This window comes from Phalacrocorax aristotelis, chromosome 6 (genome assembly GCF_949628215.1).
Source record: "Phalacrocorax aristotelis chromosome 6, bGulAri2.1, whole genome shotgun sequence".
In the NCBI taxonomy this organism is placed as follows: domain Eukaryota; kingdom Metazoa; phylum Chordata; class Aves; order Suliformes; family Phalacrocoracidae; genus Phalacrocorax; species Phalacrocorax aristotelis.
Genome location: NC_134281.1, coordinates 41,560,003 through 41,578,788, shown reverse-complemented (window position 1 = coordinate 41,578,788; position 18,786 = coordinate 41,560,003). Strand labels below are relative to the sequence as shown.

The window sequence follows — 18,786 nt, the reverse complement described above, 5'->3', positions numbered from 1 at the left end:
CCCAGAGGAGCTCCATGGGTTTCTGTGGAGCTGCTCCATATTTTTCCTCAGTGTGAATAACACAGGAATGTTACTCCATCCTGGGCATACAAAGTGTTTTTGTGAGGCAAAATGGGCAATCGTCGTCCTGCCAAAATAAAGTTTCTCAGTTGGATAAAAGGAGCAACGGTATATAAATACCAGTGTTCCCTTTGATTTTCATCTCACACACACTGTGCGTAAATTGCTTTGCTGCATGGATGGTATGTGTGCATGCCTTTTAAAATTATGTTTGGCTTAATCCTCATTTAATTTTTTATGCAGTTGTAAAATACATGTTTTATATTCCCAGACCATGATAAGAGTTAGTATTGATACGAACCAGCACTTCACCTACTCAAAGATAAAACCCAGCTTTTAGATTTGATAAAGTACAACTGCAAAAGTATGCTAGGACAGACTTTATTAAAACAAGGTTCTAGAAACAGTTCTATTATCTTAAATATTTTTCCAGTGAGGGAATGCGTTAATATAATACATCACATGCATATAACTTTATCAATACCAATTAATTTCAGAATTGCAGCTAAAATTTTGGTGTCACGCAGCTCAGCCCGTCGCGCCATGCAGAGGCGGATAGGAAGTCTGGCAGACACGGCTGCGCTTTCTTACTGAGAAATAGTAGAGCCGGATGTTATGAGTGCCTTGAACATAGTTTGCATCAAAGAACACAAGTAATCATGTGTAAAATGTCTTATTGTGATCCATTCACACTGGCAAGTTAACATAATTGCTTCTAATGCAAAATTCAATCAAATTACTGTTCTCAATTGCTGACACACTGGAATAATAAAATGAAACTAAATAAAACAATTGGGATACGTTGGTGGCTTTTTTTGTGGTGGTGGTAAATAGCAATAAATTGCATATCCTGCAAACTTGGATAAATCCAGAAAATTATGTACCTTTCCCTTCTTCTGCCACTTGAATAATAAAAAACATGGTGCTGGTTATGGGAGGAGGAAAGTGGGTTTTTTCATCTTTAATACCAATTATTGGCTGTAAATGAGCTGCGAAGTGGCATTAGCTTACATGTTTTCTACAAACACCTTGCTGCAAACAAGCTCGGCTTTTCTTTGAGTTGCTCTGAGAAACACTTTAAGCTTGTAGTGTTTCGAACTGGTTGGCCTTGCAAAATTAAATGTTTCTATCTTTGTTTACCAAAACAAGAAGTAAAAATATTGGAGGTCAGAATTTACTTAATAATTCTTTAATGCTGCTGCCAGAAAATAGGCAGGAAGGTGTGTTGCAACATATTCACTCTTTTGGGGTAGCAGGAGGAAAAGGCAAAGACTGCTTTCTTCCTAAGAACAAAAGTTTCAGATGGGATTTGTGTTATTTCTGAGTAGAAAGCAGCCATTTTTACACAGTTCTTCCTTCATAATCAGGGTTTTTAGGGCTATCGTCCTCCTCAAGGCTAACTGAAATATGTATCTTTTGGTCCTCGGCCTGCTTGCTGAAGTGTGATTGCTTCATGCTGGTTTGTGCAGCCTACGTAGAGAGGCAAAATGCTTTTAAAGTAAACAAACAAGTTCTCTATGCCTTATCCGATTACCATTAGGGAACGGATGGACAGATCTTAATTTTCACTGAAGCATATTTTTGCTCATGTTTGTTGTCTTAAGAATGAGTTTCTTATCTCAAAAGCAATCTTTTTCACAAGACATTCTCAGTTTAATATAACTCATGATACTCTTTAAAGCAGACTGGCTATTCCCAGCTGAGGAGCCTCTATTTATGTGTGTCTGTCAGGAGCAGAATTTATGATAGACCCGCAAGTTATGTGAACTTTAAATGTTTTCACAGTTGTTAAACTTGACCAACTACTTCAATAAGACTAACTGCTTAAAACAGTTTTGGATTTACCAGCTACCCCAGCTGAAGTATGAGTATTGTGCTCATAAACCCAGCAACCCCCAGACTGCTCATCAGTGGAGAAAAACGCTATATTCCTACCTTGACATAATTCTTAGGAAGGCCTTTTAGAAAAATATGTTTTCTGCTAGATTTTTTAAAGGAGTCTGGAATTTCAGATCATCTTTTTTTTTCATGTAGCTGCTCTCCGTCCACTGGCTTTACTTTGTAGTGCAGGGCCTCTACCCTGCCCCATCAAAGGGAACCACTGAGAGGGACACGGCTACATGCCTGAAAAATTAGTTATCTGCAACTGATTATTGGTATCTGAATTAGTATTGTGGCATCCAACAGCAATGCACAATGCTGAGCAGGCACAGGACTCAAGCCCTGGGGTACCGGTGTGCCGAAGTCCGTACCCATGCCCCCGTGTTCAGACAACCCTCACACATGCTCTGTGCATCTCTTTGGTTGGGGTGTAGCAATTTGGCTCAGCAGCTTCGGCAGGCTCTGTGAAAGCTTTGGTTAAATAAAATGAGAAGTAGTATAGCTAGTTTTTGCCCTGAGTTTGAGCTTATGTCGTTACTGTTATTTTTGTAGCAATTGTAGACCATAGCAGTTATTGATGGGTGCAAATTTTTGGTCAAATAATAGTTTAAACAAGCTAACATTATGCGTATTATTTTTAATTAACTTGTGCTGAGGCATGTGTTTCAATTTTAATTCAAGTGTCAGATTTGTGAAGTCTGTTTTTCATCATGCTTAAGGTTAAAATATTAGGTCACCAGAAGAAAGACCTATTTGAGTCACATAAGACAAATTAAATGTTAGAAGGAAGGAGAGGGGAGGGAGGAGCAGAAATAAAGCTGTGATTTCAGAAAATAAGGTAAAGCAGGAAAGAGTTAGTGAGAGATAAAACGGGCTGCAGAAGTTCTGAAACTCATTTTGTAGTGCTCGGTATTGACTTTTGATGCTAACAAGTTTTTGTATTGGTTAGGAATAGTTCAAAGCTGAATTTGCAGTGTCCTGAGGTCCAGGAAGGAGCAGGATATTGCCTTCTGTAAGGAGCCCCTCCAGGGCAAAAACCTATTTGCAATAGTTTAATCAGGGAATAAGGCAGGTCTTTAAGACACGTTGCAGGAGAATGGGAAGTTTGGGTGTCCTTTCATAGAAGAGAAAGAAATAAAATGCATAGGATTGAAAAAATAGCTTGCAAATGAAGATACTTTCCCATGTTATTGAAATAGTCTATGTGTTAATTCCACCCAAAAATTGTCTTTGCTTTAGACTAAATGTTTTGGTTTTGATATTCTCATTGATGAATGTGTTCCAGAAAACTTGACTGTCCTGTTGCAAAGGTAGGTGTATATCATACTGTAGCAAGGAAAATCTCTTTTGCCGGGCACTTGAGCAATTTCAGTCCTCAGCAGTGAATAAGCAGTTGTGGGAGAGACAGGAATCATTAGCAATGCTAACAGAAAATTTTAAAACGTTAATTTTTCCTTAAAAAAAGGACATTTGACAAAAGAGATTTAATGTAAGGCAAACAGAAAGGTGTTACTTAAAACCTTGTTATGATTCTCACCCTCTTCTAATCACAGGCGTTCAAAGTAGCCTGGTCCCTGCTGTTTTCTGAAACCTATGCTCCTCAGAGGACCCAGCTCCTCATGCATTAAAGCCTGGTTATGCCATGTTTTTGGTGTAAAGAGACTTTCTCATGTGGTGTCAGTTGCATGAAACTCGCTCTGAGGCCCCATTATGCCTGTAAAGAGGCAGTCAAATATTTGGGAATAAAGCCCTTAATGTCCAGATCAAGCTATTTGAAAGGTGGCTCAACCTTGACTGTACTTCTCATGTTTAAAGTTTTTTTTTTTTAATATATCACAGAGGTGCACTTTTCTGTATATTATGAGGGGGGAAAAAAACCAAATTTGTGGGGGAGATGCACAATGTAATCTGCAACTTATTTTATTGCTCAGTGAAATCGGAACAACCTCTGTAACTTCACGTGACTAAATAATGAATAAATTCCTAGTCTGACTAGAGACTAAATACAATCTAGAGGTTGTCCTTTGTGATACGACCTATTCATTGTCCCATGTATGTCCTCCTGGCAGACCCCAAGAGGCAGAAGGGTGTGTTGCTCTCCTGTTCCTATGTGGAAAAGTGCCGGCCTTATGGAGCACAAGCAATCCTGTAGTAACTCTCCCATATGGCAGTGTTATCGATGGAGAACGGTCTCAGGGGAATATCAGCTTGCTGGTTAAATAGGTCACTTAAATACTTTTCATGCATATGAAATCAATGAGGTGTTTGATTAAGGAGCTCCATTGTATCTGGTGACTTGATGTCGCTTGTACAAATAGAGCTGCACCAAGTCGTGATGGTTGGGCATGGGTGGCTGATGGAGATGCAGCAGTCAGGCTGTAGTACACTTTGAGGCTGCTCATAAAATGTGAGTTCAAAAAGGACCCAGTTATTAGAGATTTGGACAAAAATCTGAGGGATGGGGCTGAGGCACTTAGAGGAAGTCTCTTCCCTTTGCCTGTCTGTCTTATTTTGTGTCCAGCTTCCCGCCTCAGTGCCCAGGGGTTGCTATCTTGCTGTGTAGGAGATGGATGTGGATGTGATACTGACCGGTCCTGTCCGTCCGATCCCAAGGGCATTCAGACCAATGGCCTGAGCCTCTGTGGGGCAGAGGAGGAGTCTGGTATAACTCCGGGCAGAGTGGCTGCAGTCGATTTATGGAGTGAAGCTGATGATCGTTCTGTCAAAAACTCCTTATCTGAAGGTTAATGCCTGATGAGAGGTGGATAAGGAACGTGTGTGTGAGATCATTGCAGCTCCGTGAGGGAATCCAGGAGGAGGGAGCGTGTTTTTCTGTGCAGTACAAAGGTTTGATAGAAGAGGCAACATTTAGCACTTGTAATCTTATCCTGCTTGACTACTTTTATGTTTTTTTTTCCTCTGCATCTAGAAACTTGGACGAACCGACCTTCCAAACGTAACCTTAAAATAGCTTTGTCAAACAAAACATAAGTGCAAGAAGTTTCCTGCCATTTCCATAACTACGAGCATATGATTTGCAGTTCATCTTGAATAATGATGTAAGAATTCTGCCAGGAAAGATCCAAATGCTGTTACCAGGGCTGTTTCCTAACCAGCTGCAGCTGCTGAGCAAGCGTGCGGCCAGCTTGCACCCTCGTTTGCAGGAATGCCTATTGACTTTGCAGGAAGAGTTTTCGTAGGGAAGGGATTGTTATAAAGTGTTTAAGAGGAGAAAAAGAGTGAATCTCAGAGGGTAACAGCTAATTTATTTATTTTTGGTCAATATTTAGATCAAAATCATGGCCACCGTTATTGAGCTTTTCTAGGCAACTTTTGCTTCCCTAAAATGAGTAATTTTGATGAAGACCCTGTAAAACTTTCTTATGATGACAAAGACAAACATGCAGTAATTGCTTTGGTGCATCCTTGCCAAGGGATTAATTGCATGAGAGATGTATTTTATTAAGCTTCCAAAACTGTGGATGCTGCCGCACTGCCCAGATGAGGTTAGTAGAAAACACATGTCAGCTCTCACCAGTGATGTTTATGTCTCTGCACAACCCTGCCTCCTTTCAGCACCGAAATCCTCTAACGAGAAGTGACTGGGGGAGGGGAGTGTAATGATATGCAGCCCTGACAAATGCTCAGACGAATATGTTTGGGTAATTGTAAGATTTTTGGGGTGTCAGGGAATTTTGTCTGTCCCAGTTTTAGCGGAGAATGGCCATAATGTGGCCTCAGCACTGGCCTGGGCCACTCAATGCCATCCCACGTGCTAAACTGTGCAAAACAGCATCCCAGACACATAGTAGTTTTGGATGCTTTATCTGTCTCTGGTCAGAGACATCATGTTAAACCAGCTATCAGTCTGGAATGTGAGATAACGTCTAAGTAAAGTAGTAGTTACTTAGGCAGATTGTATTTGCATATTGATTTTTTTAATTATTATTATTTTTAGGAACCAGGTGCATTAGTGGTGCTATGGGACTCTGTAAATTTAATGATGTCAAAGGGACAGCATTATTAATTTTTTAATTTTATGCCTATCCTTTTCTAGTGAACCATTTAAACCCTAGCTGCCCAGTGACTCTAAAGGGGTAGCAGAACAGCAATAGCTTGTATTACACAGAACTTTTCCTTAAATTACACAGTGACATGCAAGTCTGGGCAATTCTCTTCTTTTTGCAAAGTAAAATGCAGCCCGCACAATTCTGAAATATTGTTATGAAGCAGAGCCAATATGTTCCCATTTTCAAAGTGAGGCACAAGCAACTGGGTTTTGCTCTCTGGAAAGTATGACAGAATGTTTTTCATCTGTTTGCTTTAAGGGATATCTGCCAAGTAAAAACTCCTTTCATTTTATTCTGTGTGAAGCTGGAACATGAGTACAGAACAAAACACAATTTATTTAACAATGTACAAATAATTAATACAGCATTAATGCATGTACAGAGGGTGTATTGGATATATGTAATGAAAATAATTTATTGAAATACCTTTTAATTAACTGCAAAGTTTTCTACAGTATGTTTCTTCCCACCATGCTGTCACCTATCAGCATTCATTATGAGCTCAACTCCCCTAAAGCAACACCCTCCATAACCCCCATTGTAGGCTGCAAATTTGTAAGTGCACGATTCAAGCATTAAGCAGGACCCTTTTAGTGAAGCTCTTGAGAGGGCAAGAGTCTCCTCAGGCGCTGTGCAGATCCCTGGCTCTGCTGGGGGACTTGCCCGTGCCAGGGTGACGGGAGCTGAGCCATCCGCTGGCACTTCCGTTGTCCCACTGCAACAAGCAGCAGTTTTTCCTTGGAAGAGAAGGGTATAAAGCACTTGGTTGTCTGAACTAGGCAACGTTGGCTGCATTTTCCCATCAGTACTCCGCTGTTGGATATAAATTCTTTAGATAAACAGCTCTGACTACTTTAGTGCTATGGTAGAACATTTTTTTTAAGCAAGACAAAATGCATTTCACTTTATAAGTGAAAAAAATGTCTGGACAGTCTTCACACAAAACTGAAGCTACTCCATCTCAATTTGGTAGATCTTGGAGATAATACAGCATTTATTTGCTTTTGCTCATCAAATCAGTAAATCTTCATAAATCAGTCTGGCTTTGCACGCACACTTTAACCCCATGATGGCTTTATACGTCTGTCTTCCTGTGTCGCTGAACATTAAGTTGTCCTTTCCCCTGCTGCTTTTATTAATCCTCACTGCCTCTATGTACACTCCCCTATTTACATTGCTGTCAGTTAGAGATTTGGTTACCAAAATAATGGTAATCCAATGGTCCCATGTAACCAACTAAGTACAGACCTAAGTGTAAGTAGATGTCATAGCAGGCTGGTGTTGGAACAGGCATCAGGAGAGACAGTGGTGCTCCTACCTCTTGTCTTGGGACACTCTCAGCATTTGGGACTCTGTCTTCCCTTGTCCCACATCTCTCCTTTGCCCATTTTTGCTCAACGAGCCAAAATCAGTCCTGTATTTGTGATCCTTTCTCACTGGGTACTCATGCAAATCCTTCTTAAAGCAAAAGAAAAAACAAGGGGAAAAAAAAAGAAGTAGTAAATCCATGGGATGTGTTAGAAATGACCACACAATTACACCATCTTTGGAATATGCATTTTTAATACATTGGATATTGTAAAAATAAATACCACATGATCTCACAAGGTTTTTTTTTTTTCTGTTAATTTATTAAATACTTCTGAGAGAACTCCTGTTAAAGCCTGGTTACAAAGCTTTTGTTAAACTAAGTTCCTGGATCTGTTGTTGACGTTTGCTGGGAATGTTGTTTAGATTTGGGCAATTCCTGGTAATTTAGAAACAGACTGGCAAAGAAAAGGCAGTATGTTGGGAAGTGGACTTTGACAGAGGATCTTGCAGAAATGGCTTGTATTTAGAAACCAGACTGCAGACATGCGTTTGGATGAGGTGAATACCGTGCAGCCCCTGAAGGTTTAGTGCGAGCTGATAAGAAACAAATTGCAATTTGATTGTTACTGCTTTTCTGCTGCTGTAAGCTATTTTGCCTGGTTTGCAATGGGGATGCTTAAAAAGCTGCTGCTGTTTCAAGTCAGAGGCAATTAGAAATTTCTCCAGTTTTAGGCTGCAACAGAAAGGTGCTGTGCTGGGAGGCAAATCCACCTTTTGATTCACTGGAGCCATCACACCATGAGCAGAAGGGATAGATCTCTCCTGATACAACCCTTGTAACTACCTCCTCTGGGATCTCAGTGCAAAGTCAGAGATTTTAGTCCTCCCTCCCTTTCCTTCCACATTTTTACACATTACTGTATCTCCCCTAAGAAACGACCCTCTGGGAAGCTTCTATTAACAAATCACTGTCTTGGGAGTGTCTCCTGCTCTCAGTTCTGCTGCCTGTTGCTGATCCTGTGTCTGCCTGGAAAAGGGCCAGGGAGTTTGTGGCACGCGGGAAGCAGCAGACATCAGTAGCAGGGTAACCTTTACAGAAAGCAGCACCTCTATCGCACATACAGAGCACCCCTGCATTTCGACACCACAGCGATGCAGCAGTGCTGCAGCAGTGGCAGACCAAGCATTGGATGGCGTTCGAGTCTTGAACAGGTCTGCCTTTTCTGAATGTGCTTTTTCATTCACTGTAAGACCTTTGCACATGGAGCCATGTTGCTTTCATGTTTACCTCTTCATTGTGCTAAAGTTAGATGGGGTGAAAGAGAATATCCCAGAGAGAAGAGAAGGATCTCAATGCAAAGTTAGGTAACACTGAGAAAGCCACTGGGAGGGTGTGAGTGAGGAGCAAAGGGAAGGAGAAACATGAACTTGCACCAGCCATTCTTTACTTCAGGGTCGGTTTATTATCTTGTTACAATTTCAGTGTGTGAAAAGCTGCTGGTGACCCCGGGTTGACAGATGTATATATTGCTAGCACAAAATAAAAGAATATTAAAGAGGGGAAAATGAACCCAAGCGGTGACAGTGAATTCTTCGTCAGTTGTTTGCAAATTTTTTTGTGTGCTGTGACTTGGTGTCTCTGGCTTTGTCTAGGTGACCCTTGTTGAGACCTTTGTCATCTTAAACTACATATGAAGGACAGGGTCCTTTGATACACTCAGGCACATCATATTCAGAGGGACCCAGAGAGACATGAAGTACCTTACTACAGTGCTGATCTTTCTGTGCAGCCTCTGTAATCTGTAGAAAGAAAGATGCTTGTCAAGTTGGCCTGTGTGAAGGCCGAGTGCATCCCATGTTGGTGCGAGCTCCAGGTTAGGTCAGATTACATTAGTGAATTGGTGTGGACGCCTTTCAAAGCTCTTATTCAGTCTTCTGTAAACTTTGTACAATCAGATAAAGACAGCTGAGTATAGTGTAAATTTAATCTCTGGTACTATTATTACATGAAGCCAGAAGTATTGTCGCAGACAGAACTGTAGCAGCATCTAAAAGCAATGGGCAAGCTCCAAGATAAACAGCAATGCTAGCAACATTTGAAGATCCAAACGGAAAACAGTGGAAACCAAATCTGAAAAGAAATCATCTTAAAATGCCACAGTGCTGAGCATCTGTCTGTCATTAAAATCCAGCACTTCCCTTTTTCTTGTGTAGTCTTCACTGAACGGTTGCCAGGGCTTTTCTGGGTGCAGGCGGTAGAAAGAGCAGGAGTTGGGGCGGAGGGGAGGGAGCAGCACCCAGACCCCAAAACCTGTGTGGCAATTAGTGCTGAAGTTGCTGCTGCAAGCTGGCATCCGTGGTTTTCTCCTGCTGACTGCTTGCCTCTCTAGTTTAGCAGAGGATTTGCACAAATGATTAAGTTCATCCTCAATCAGCAACTTGTAGGGCTTAGATTGACTTCTATTTCATGAGGACTTAAGCTTGACTGTAAATTTTAACACACTAATTGCTTAATCAGGCCTAATTTACCTCCTATTTGAGCCAAAGAGACCCATCCTTTCTCTGTGGGTGGAATTGGATCAGGACCACAAAGCAGGTACACACTCTCACAGTGACGCTGTGATTTGCTTACAAAAAGCATGTGAGGTATGCAAAATGTGAACTATGTAAAAAGAATCAGCAATCTCAGCCTTGATCCCAAGAAACTGATAGCTGTGTTTTAAAGCCAGCTGCCGAAGTGGCTGCCAGTTGGCAGCAGGAGGTGGGGAATGTGTTTAAGCAGTGTAGGAGCTCTGCGTGCTACTGTGGGCTCCGTGTCAGGGTATGGCTCTGGTTTTAGATGAAACGTCTGGTGAGCAGAGGGTGTTCAGCATCAGCAGCAATCTGTTCAGTGGGAAATGGTCTTAGATGGACAGCTGGCGGCCACCCCATGAAAATGCTGTATTGTGGGGAGCGATGGCTTAGGGAGTGTCTATCTGGCAGAGCTGCAGCTGCATTGCATTGGCAGCAGTGTTGTCTCCAGGGCTGCCCTGGATATTGCTGGGTACAGCTTCAGCTGCCCGTCAAGGACCAGAAGGATGCCCAGGCAGGCCCTAGATAATAGATGTAAACGTTTCCATCCTGAGCCGTCTTATAGAAGAGAGCTGCAGGAGTGAGAGGGGGAAGAGACATCATAAGAGATGCAGAGGGAAGAGGGGATTTCGTGTGACCCTGAACAGCTGATAAAGGATGACACAGAAATGGAGCCGGGGAGTGAGATGTGACCACTTGTTCATTGATGAGCATGTGCCGGTAACCACAGTGATGTGTTACCAGCCTATAATTGGGATTGCTATCGTGGGACATACTGTTTTGAGCTCCTGATAGCTGTCAGGAGCAATAGATGAACTGGACAGCCCAGTACTTCCCTTCTTTATCACCATGCCCTGGCTGACCAGCTCTGGGAGTGGAGACCAGGGGACTGTGTCCCCTCGTGTCTCAGGGGTACTTCTGCCATACTCTGATGCTCCTGTTCTTTTCATTTGATTTATCCTTCTGCCCCATTATAGAGCTGATTTCCAAAACAATTCAAAGTAATGCCTGCTCCATTTGGGGTACTAATCTTGTGTTTTACCTCTGTGAATTCAAGGCTGGCATGCAGCGGGGTGGGGTGCCAAGGTGGTGGGATCCAGGCTCTCCTCTTTAATCTTCACCTTCTGAGATTATCTCTAAAATCCTGCTCCTTGGGGCATTTCCATCCAGGTAGACTCGGGTCCCTGCTTACTCACAATTCTTGCTGCATGCAGCTATTGCAGTTGAATCTTCTTTAGTTCAAAGGTGAGCATCAGTGAGGTGAGTTTGCTTTGTTGATAGGTTAATTGCATTCCTCCTGGTTTTGTCTAGTCTATCGAGTTGTGTGCTTAAATTGCAATGCTTGATTACCTTCGAAAGCAGTTGCTATTAGGTGTAGTCCCTGAGTTAAATTCTGTAATAAATTATAATAATTAATAAATTAATAATAAATTATGTCCTGTTGAGGGATTTATTGACTGGAAGATGGAGAATTGACCTCCAGAGCCTGCAGTAGGTATTGCGGTTTTTCAGCTCAGGTTGCAGCTGTTTCATCTTCTTTTCAAGAATGAACAGAGTACAAATGCTTTTGCCAGAGCTGACTCGATGCAGAAACACATGGATGTGTTTGTGTGTCTTTGTTTACATCTCAGGGTACCTATGTTGGCTGGGTACTACCCATTATCAGAGGCATCGCAGCCTATCATCACTCAAGTTAATGAAGGGTTTAATTGGCTGTTTGTTTAAAGGTTGCGCTTTTGCAATCCAATTTTCAGTGTACTTGGGAACATCTTGGGACCATCATCCAATGAAGCCTGGACCCCTTCCCATTGATTTCTCAATTGAAGTGAGATGTCTGTAGAAGGAGGTTCCCATCTCTACCATCCCTCTTTCCCACCCCCCTGTCTTCACAGTCATAAATTACTGCAGTTAATTCATGGTGTCTAGCTTCTCCCTGTGAACTGGGAAACAACGCTGCGTGACTCCTGGGACAGTGTGCTGGAGCTGGTAGCTGAGGAGTGCCGGGAGATATTTGGGGTGTCCTGGAAGGCGGTCCTGGCACTTCTTCCCGCTAATCCCATTAGCTCCCCCTGGCCGCTGTGACAAGGCGCTGGGGAGCGCGGCTGCGAGGCTGGCCACTTGCTCTAAAGCCATGCACACAATGAATGGGTGACTTCAAAGAGGCTAAATGTAATTTGCATTTCCAAGCTCTCACAGCCAAGGTCTTCAGGAGGGGATGAAAGTGTCTTTTGTTAAACTTAATGGCAGAGTTGATTAAAAAAGCTCTGATTTTTCCCTATTAACGGTATAGTCTGATTCCACTGTTAGGCTTTCAGCATCTGGGGGAGGATGAATTCTGAAAAAAAAAAAGCACGCAAAGAAAGTAACCTATTGCCTACCCAGCTATGATCATACTTGGGGTTATTCCAGTGTCATTTTTCCTAGTTTGAGAGCCATGTAGTAGCTGTTTTAGGTGAGTACCAGCCCGAATAACAAAGAAATTATCAGCAAATTTTCACTGGGCATCTCCCTTTGCCAGGGCGTCAGCAGAGCCGAAGTGCCTGTCCTTCCATAAAACGGTTCCCTAATATCTCCAACTCGATTCTCAAAGCAAGAAAGTAAAAGGGCTGATTCATGCAGTTGGATGCATATTTCAGCGATCAAGTATGCAAGTCCCTCCTCAAAACATCCATAAAACGATCTGTTGTGGGCCAGCACTTAGCTGTTGATTATCTGCTCAAAATAAGCAGTGACTGATCTGGTCTTCAGAGGTTTAGTAATTTCCTTTCTTTGCTTTGTTTGAAGAATATTGGCAAATAATTTCACATCTGGATTTATGTATTAAATGTCTCCTATATTGCATAAAACAAAGCACCTAATGAAAGAAATCTGTCTATTTAACTCCTGTCTTAGCTTTGGTTCTGTTTTAGCAATAACTGTTACCACACTCATGGAAGATTGAAGCAACATTTCCTATTTCAAGGGTATCAGTGCTGGGAGTGGTCTGATTTTCTATATACACTTTAAATTCTGTCTCTGCTGGCATGACTCTTCCTGCTGTGTTTATCAATATTAAGTAGCATTTTGGTTCAAAAATAGAAAACAGCATGTTAGCTGCTTTAAATAAACATAAATCTTCTTTTTTTTCTGCACTCTTCATGTTTGCTCTTATAATCAAGGCTGGGTATATTCCTGAATATAGCCTTCCCTCTCATGCAAAAAGCATTCATTTCATACAACATTAATGCATATTCTGTTTAACCTGAAACGTCACTAATGGTTTTATCAGGCAGCTAATGCTTTTTTTAAGAAATAAATATGCAAGATCTTGTTTAATGTAATGATATAACCCTTATATTCACTTTGTGATCGTTTGTGAAATAGTGAAAACTACCTGCAGCACTGTGGGAATCCTTTAAGGTTAAAATCATCCAGGGCACAAAGCCTGTGCCATGCCCCCTGCACTACCTAAAGACCATATAATCCCTTATCACAGGCTCTTAATGGAGGGGAAGGCAGCATGTGGGCTCCTGCGCTGGGTGAGCGTCACCCAGAACGAATCGCAGAGTGCAAGACAAACACAGTAAGCCCCTCGCTTCGGCCTCTAATAATACAAGTGCCAGCTCCCTGTAGTGACATTCTGTTGCAAAGTCGCATGTGAAATGTTTCACCCTTTTGTGTTTATGATTGATTTCAGTGACGAGTATGAAGAGGATGGTTTTTGCCAGCCCTACAGGGGGATTGCTTGTGCACGATTTATTGGAAATCGAACCATTTATATGGAGTCTTTGCATATGCAAGGTGAAATAGAAAATCAGATTACAGGTGGGTAAAAAATGAACTTGCTGCTTCTCCACGAAGCTGTCTTTTCCCAAAAAGCTGCTAGCGTTTTATAAACTGCAATACTGTTTTTATTTGTTCTTTATGCTCTCTTGCTGTGAGCTTCCCACCAAAAGCTGAGCCGCGACTCCTGCATTGTGCGGTGTCAGTGGAGGGAGTCATCTGAAGAGTGACAATCTGAGCAGCCTTCATGTCTCTGCTCATCCAGCTCCCCAAAAAGAAACTAAGAAATGTTTGTCCAAGGAGAAGGGGCTGTGTATTTACAGCTTCTGTGAGTCTCATAGCTAGGCTACCTTGTGCTGCTGTTACCCATGCAGATTTTAAAAGTGAAGGGAGGCCAGACTTCGTTGATTTTTACATGGTTGAGATCATTTAGGTCCTGGGAGAGGCTGCATGAATAATACAGCAGGTAGTGGTAGTGGTTTTCCTTTAGATTTAATAAAGAACTGGTTTTCATAGTTTTTGTGGGAGATGCTTTACTGTTGGGGGTGCTGAATCAATGAGGGTGAGGCCTCAGCCTGAGGCTTCATAGATACCATGATGCTTCTCTGTTTTTTTTATATAAATTAACCATGGCCAGATCCTAGCCATGGTAATAATTTTCTCTATACTCAGATTTTCTCTTGCTGTCAGAATATTCCAAATTTCTCTTCCCCCTAGAGTGTTCTTCCTTTTCTCCAAACACTGTCAGCATTGCAAAAAAGGCTTTTGCATTTCTCACAGGAAAGGCCAATGGTTTCTGTACAGCCAACTGTTCATAATCTTACACCATTTTGTTTGAAAAGTAATTTGGGGTAGTATGAAAATGGTCATTTTCCAAAAAGGTACTGGTACTGTCATCTTGCAGCCTGCAGGAACTTTGGTTTTTACCTGGTGGGCAAAAGGCATCCAAATATTACATGACTTTGCAAACCATTATAAATTATTTGGGGGTGGGGGGTGGAGTCTAATTAGGTTTGGGATTTTGGTAACATGTTTAACATTAATCCCGTGTTGAAAACCAGATGTATTTTCTCTGTCAGCGAAATCATCATCGTTAATAACTTTTAATGTAATTAGTGCTCTGTATTTCTGGAAGGCCCGTTCATCACCTGAACATCTGAAAATAATAGTCGCAATGGGAAGTGAGGGTTATACTGGGAAGGCAAGAGCACAGGAGTAAAATTCCCACCGGGTTAACTAAAATCCTTTTGTATATTTTACAGCTGCCTTCACCATGATTGGCACTTCCAGCCATTTGTCAGATAAATGCTCCCAGTTTGCTATTCCTTCGCTGTGCCATTACGCCTTCCCATACTGCGATGAGACCTCCTCAGCTCCCAAGCCACGAGACCTGTGCCGCGATGAATGTGAAATTCTGGAAAATGTTCTGTGTCAGACAGAGTATATTTTTGCAAGATCTAATCCCATGATTCTGATGAGATTAAAACTGCCCAACTGCGAAGATCTTCCCCAGCCAGACAGCCCCGAAGCTGTCAATTGTATCCGGATTGGGATTCCAATGGCAGATCCCATAAATAAAAGTAAGTGAAAACTGCGTGTGCCTCCATGCAAAAAATACTGCTGTGAAAAGGTTGGCTGTAAGGGCTTGTGTATCAGAATTTGAGCTAGTGCTGGGCTAGTGCTAGTGCTGAAATCTCTCAGATGCCATGCTCTTGAATTACGCCACTCCCGCATTTCTCCCCTAGCTGGTCCAGACCGGGTGGAAATTCAGAAATATTTTTTCAGTTATTTCTTTAGCTTCCTCTGGCTTCATACTAAATGTTGTTTATTGGCTTCAGGTCTTTTCTAATTAGTATGAACTAGGAAACAATGACAGTGTAGGCATTCAAACACCGGGGAACATTGGTATCTTCAGTCGCCCTGTCCTCCTACAGCAGCCCGATATGCTCCAGCGAGACCACGGGTGTAGTATAGGGTGCTTATCAGGAGGAACATTTGTAGGGACTGGGTCCATGGCGCACTCTGCCTAATACAACCTAATTTTAGGCATCGGCTGAGCTCGCTCTTTGATCAGGCTGGGCTGTAGCCTGTTCACAACCCTTACACATCTGAATAGGCAAATATAAAACGTGTCTCCCACAAATTCTCCACCTTCATATGAAAATAATGGCTGCAATTCAGGTTCCCACTGTAGTTTTTACTTCTTTTGTGTATCTTATATTAAAAACGCTTGGCATAAGCTGTTTTCATTACAGAAGCATAAGCTTTAAATCCTCCCAGGAATGTGAATGCAAAGCAGGCCCTGCATTACAGCCACAGCAAATTGGGAGCCTGTGCTCCCAAACTGGGTTTACCAGCCCCAGGCCGGCAGCAGAGCACTGGGACTGGGGGATGCCGGCAGCTCCCTGTCCCCACATGCTGCAGCCGTCTGCCTTGCCGCCACCAACTACTCCTTTGGAAATTCTTTTTTTTTTTTTTTTTTTTTTCCCCAGATCACAAATGCTACAACAGCACAGGAGTAGATTACCGGGGGACGGTGAGCGTGACCAGGTCGGGGCGGCAGTGCCAGCCGTGGAATTCACAGTACCCCCACACGCACACCTTCACTGCCATCAGGTACCCTGAGCTCAACGGGGGCCACTCCTACTGCCGCAACCCAGGGAACCAGAAGGATGCCCCGTGGTGCTTCACATTAGATGAGAACTTTAAGTCTGAGCTTTGTGACGTCCCGGCATGTGGTAATTACTGGCCTTCTTTACATTTCATTTTGGAGCAAAAAGGGGAACTGTTTTGTCATATCCATACAGCCACCCTGCAAAACAGGACCTTGTTTTTTGTTTTGGACACTTGTGCCCAAAGGGTCGTCTTTGAATCCCTGAAAAGAGAGCTGTAGAAAAGGCTAACTGCAGTGTTTGTAGCTAAAGCCACAGCATCCCTGCCCCAAGGAGACCTCTGAGCACTTAGTGCCCATGCAGCTGGCAAAGTGGTGGCATGACAATATTTTACTAGGGAATGCCTGAGCGGTCCCCAGAAGGTGGTGAAGCACCAGCACATTACCAGCCCGAGTGTCCCAGGCCTTCCAGACTGCTGTTATGATCCATACAACTACTGAGTCCAGATTAATCAGATCGCAGAAGTCACACTGTTGACACTGATCCACAAAGTGGTTGTAAACCTTCTCCATTTCACTTGGTTTATTAAGGGGCATTCTAATAAATGCAAACCTCACTTAACAGAGCTCGGGCCTTGTTTAAAAAGTAGAGATGATCTTACCAGATCCTCTTAGCTCTATTTTAAGTTTGTGTTTACAGAACTGCCCTGGCTGCATTTTAGCTGCGCAAAATGAACAAAAATGGAGATTCAGCTCTCGTTTTATTCTGCTTTTCTGAGATCCAGGGGAAGTGGATGGAAGACCTGAACAAATGGTTCCTAATTGTTTTATCTGCATTTAAACATAACAACATTGATAGTGTGCCAAGAAAAAAATATAGCTATTTGCATGGACATGCCAGAAATGCACCCAGAAATGTTCTGGAAATTCACGGTACAAAGTTTCATGCAAAATTTTATGTTGCCTACAAGTTGTCACGGTAACGTTACCTTTCCCCTTGGAAAGGAGATACCTTTTGATGTTACTGTTCGATAGCCAGAACCAAATGAAATTATTTCTGGTTATGGTTATGAACATTTCTGCAGTGAGACATGTTCTGACCCTGCTCCGAAGTCTTTTTCAATTAATGGAAAGGTGGGAATCTATGCCAAAATGGGATCTAAGTTATGTTCTTACTGAAAAAGTAGAACAGGGGAAAGGCAGTCAGTCTGGGCTATATCACGTGTATCTCAAACCTTCTCTAACTTTCTCATACACTTTCTTAGAGTCCTGTATCTCTTTTGCTATTATTTCAGCGCATTTATCTTCTGTTGTTTTTCTTGTAATTAGGCACAGCAATAGAAGAGTAGTTCAATCTATATAAACTGTTCTGAAGATCTTTTTCAGCCCTTCAGTACAAAAATCTGGATCTAAGTAGCAGTCAGCAGGACTCCCCTTAGCGTACTGTCAGCTCTTGGCTCCCCACCCTGGGAGGTGCACGGCTGCAGGCGCAGATGGCTGGGCTGGTCCGGGTGAGGAGATGTAGCTCAGACCCAGGGGGTTTGGGCAGCTCAGTTTGGGCAAACTCAGGGGTCTCTGCATGTCCACCACCAGCAATGCTGTTGAACTTTCTGTACTCCACTGTACTGTCGCTGTGCGACCTTTCAGCCATGTGCATTTTGTGTTTTCTACCACTTCTGGATAATTGGGCAATTAAGAGTTGATGGGAGGGCTGCTTATCAGGCCCCATCGAGATGGGCTCTGAGATCCCAGGACTGGCTCAGTCTTTTGATCTGAAATAGCTGAAAGCAGGACACTTTTGGATGTGTTGCAAAAGTCTCTGATTTGAACATTTTACTAGATAATAAATGAGATAGGCTGGCTGGCTTGAAGAATTCCTGACAAGGGTTTTAATTACCTCTCACCACTACCTTAAATGGTACTTGCTGTACACTGGGTTATATGGCATTATTATTCTAAATACAGACAAATAGAGCTATATCAGATGAGTAGTAGTTTAATTGTTTAAATGCCAATCTGCATATTAAAACCAAAATACCACGTGGGCCTTGCATTCTGCTGGTCTTTCACTGGCTGAAAGAGCCATTTCAGACACATTTTAATAAGTATTGTGCATTCTGCCTCACCAGGACATGCCTAGATGGGAAATGGATTTAATTAGGGTGGCTCCCAAGAAACCTATTATCCTAATGAGGCTTCATGGCAGGGGCTGCTACTTAATAAGAATAATAATTGCCTTTGACTGGAAAAGCTCAGGTGATGAACTAGTGCCCAGGTCTCTGTCTGCCTCGTGTTGATGCTTTCTTTTTCTTTCTTCAGCTGTATCTTTCAGTTGTCTCACAAGCTGCAATAGATTCATTTCATAAAAGTTTGTCAACCTGAATGTAGGAAGATGTGAAACATGGAGCAATTCAAGCATGAGTGAGGCTTAGCAAAGGCAAACATAAGAGGTTTTGAAGGAGAGGGCAAAGCACTGATTGTGCGTCCATGCTACAGGGTAGCAACTCACGAAGGAAACTC

General features: G+C 42.5%; 1 protein-coding gene across 3 annotated transcripts in view; it reads left to right on the top strand.

Annotated features, from left to right (window-relative positions):
• Positions 1 to 18,786, top strand: part of ROR1 (receptor tyrosine kinase like orphan receptor 1) — a 174,452-nt gene that overhangs the window by 145,817 nt on the left and 9,849 nt on the right. For 2 of the 3 annotated variants that reach the window (XR_012661197.1, XM_075097368.1), the window contains exons 5-7: positions 13,570 to 13,697; positions 14,918 to 15,235; positions 16,148 to 16,393. Coding sequence is in view for 2 of the 3 variants with exons in the window: in XM_075097368.1 (XP_074953469.1) it covers positions 13,570 to 13,697; positions 14,918 to 15,235; positions 16,148 to 16,393 (692 nt within the window). In the remaining variant the exon portion in view is untranslated. The remainder of the gene's footprint in view (positions 1 to 13,569; positions 13,698 to 14,917; positions 15,236 to 16,147; positions 16,394 to 18,786) is intronic. The other variant, XM_075097369.1, reaches the window with a different exon arrangement.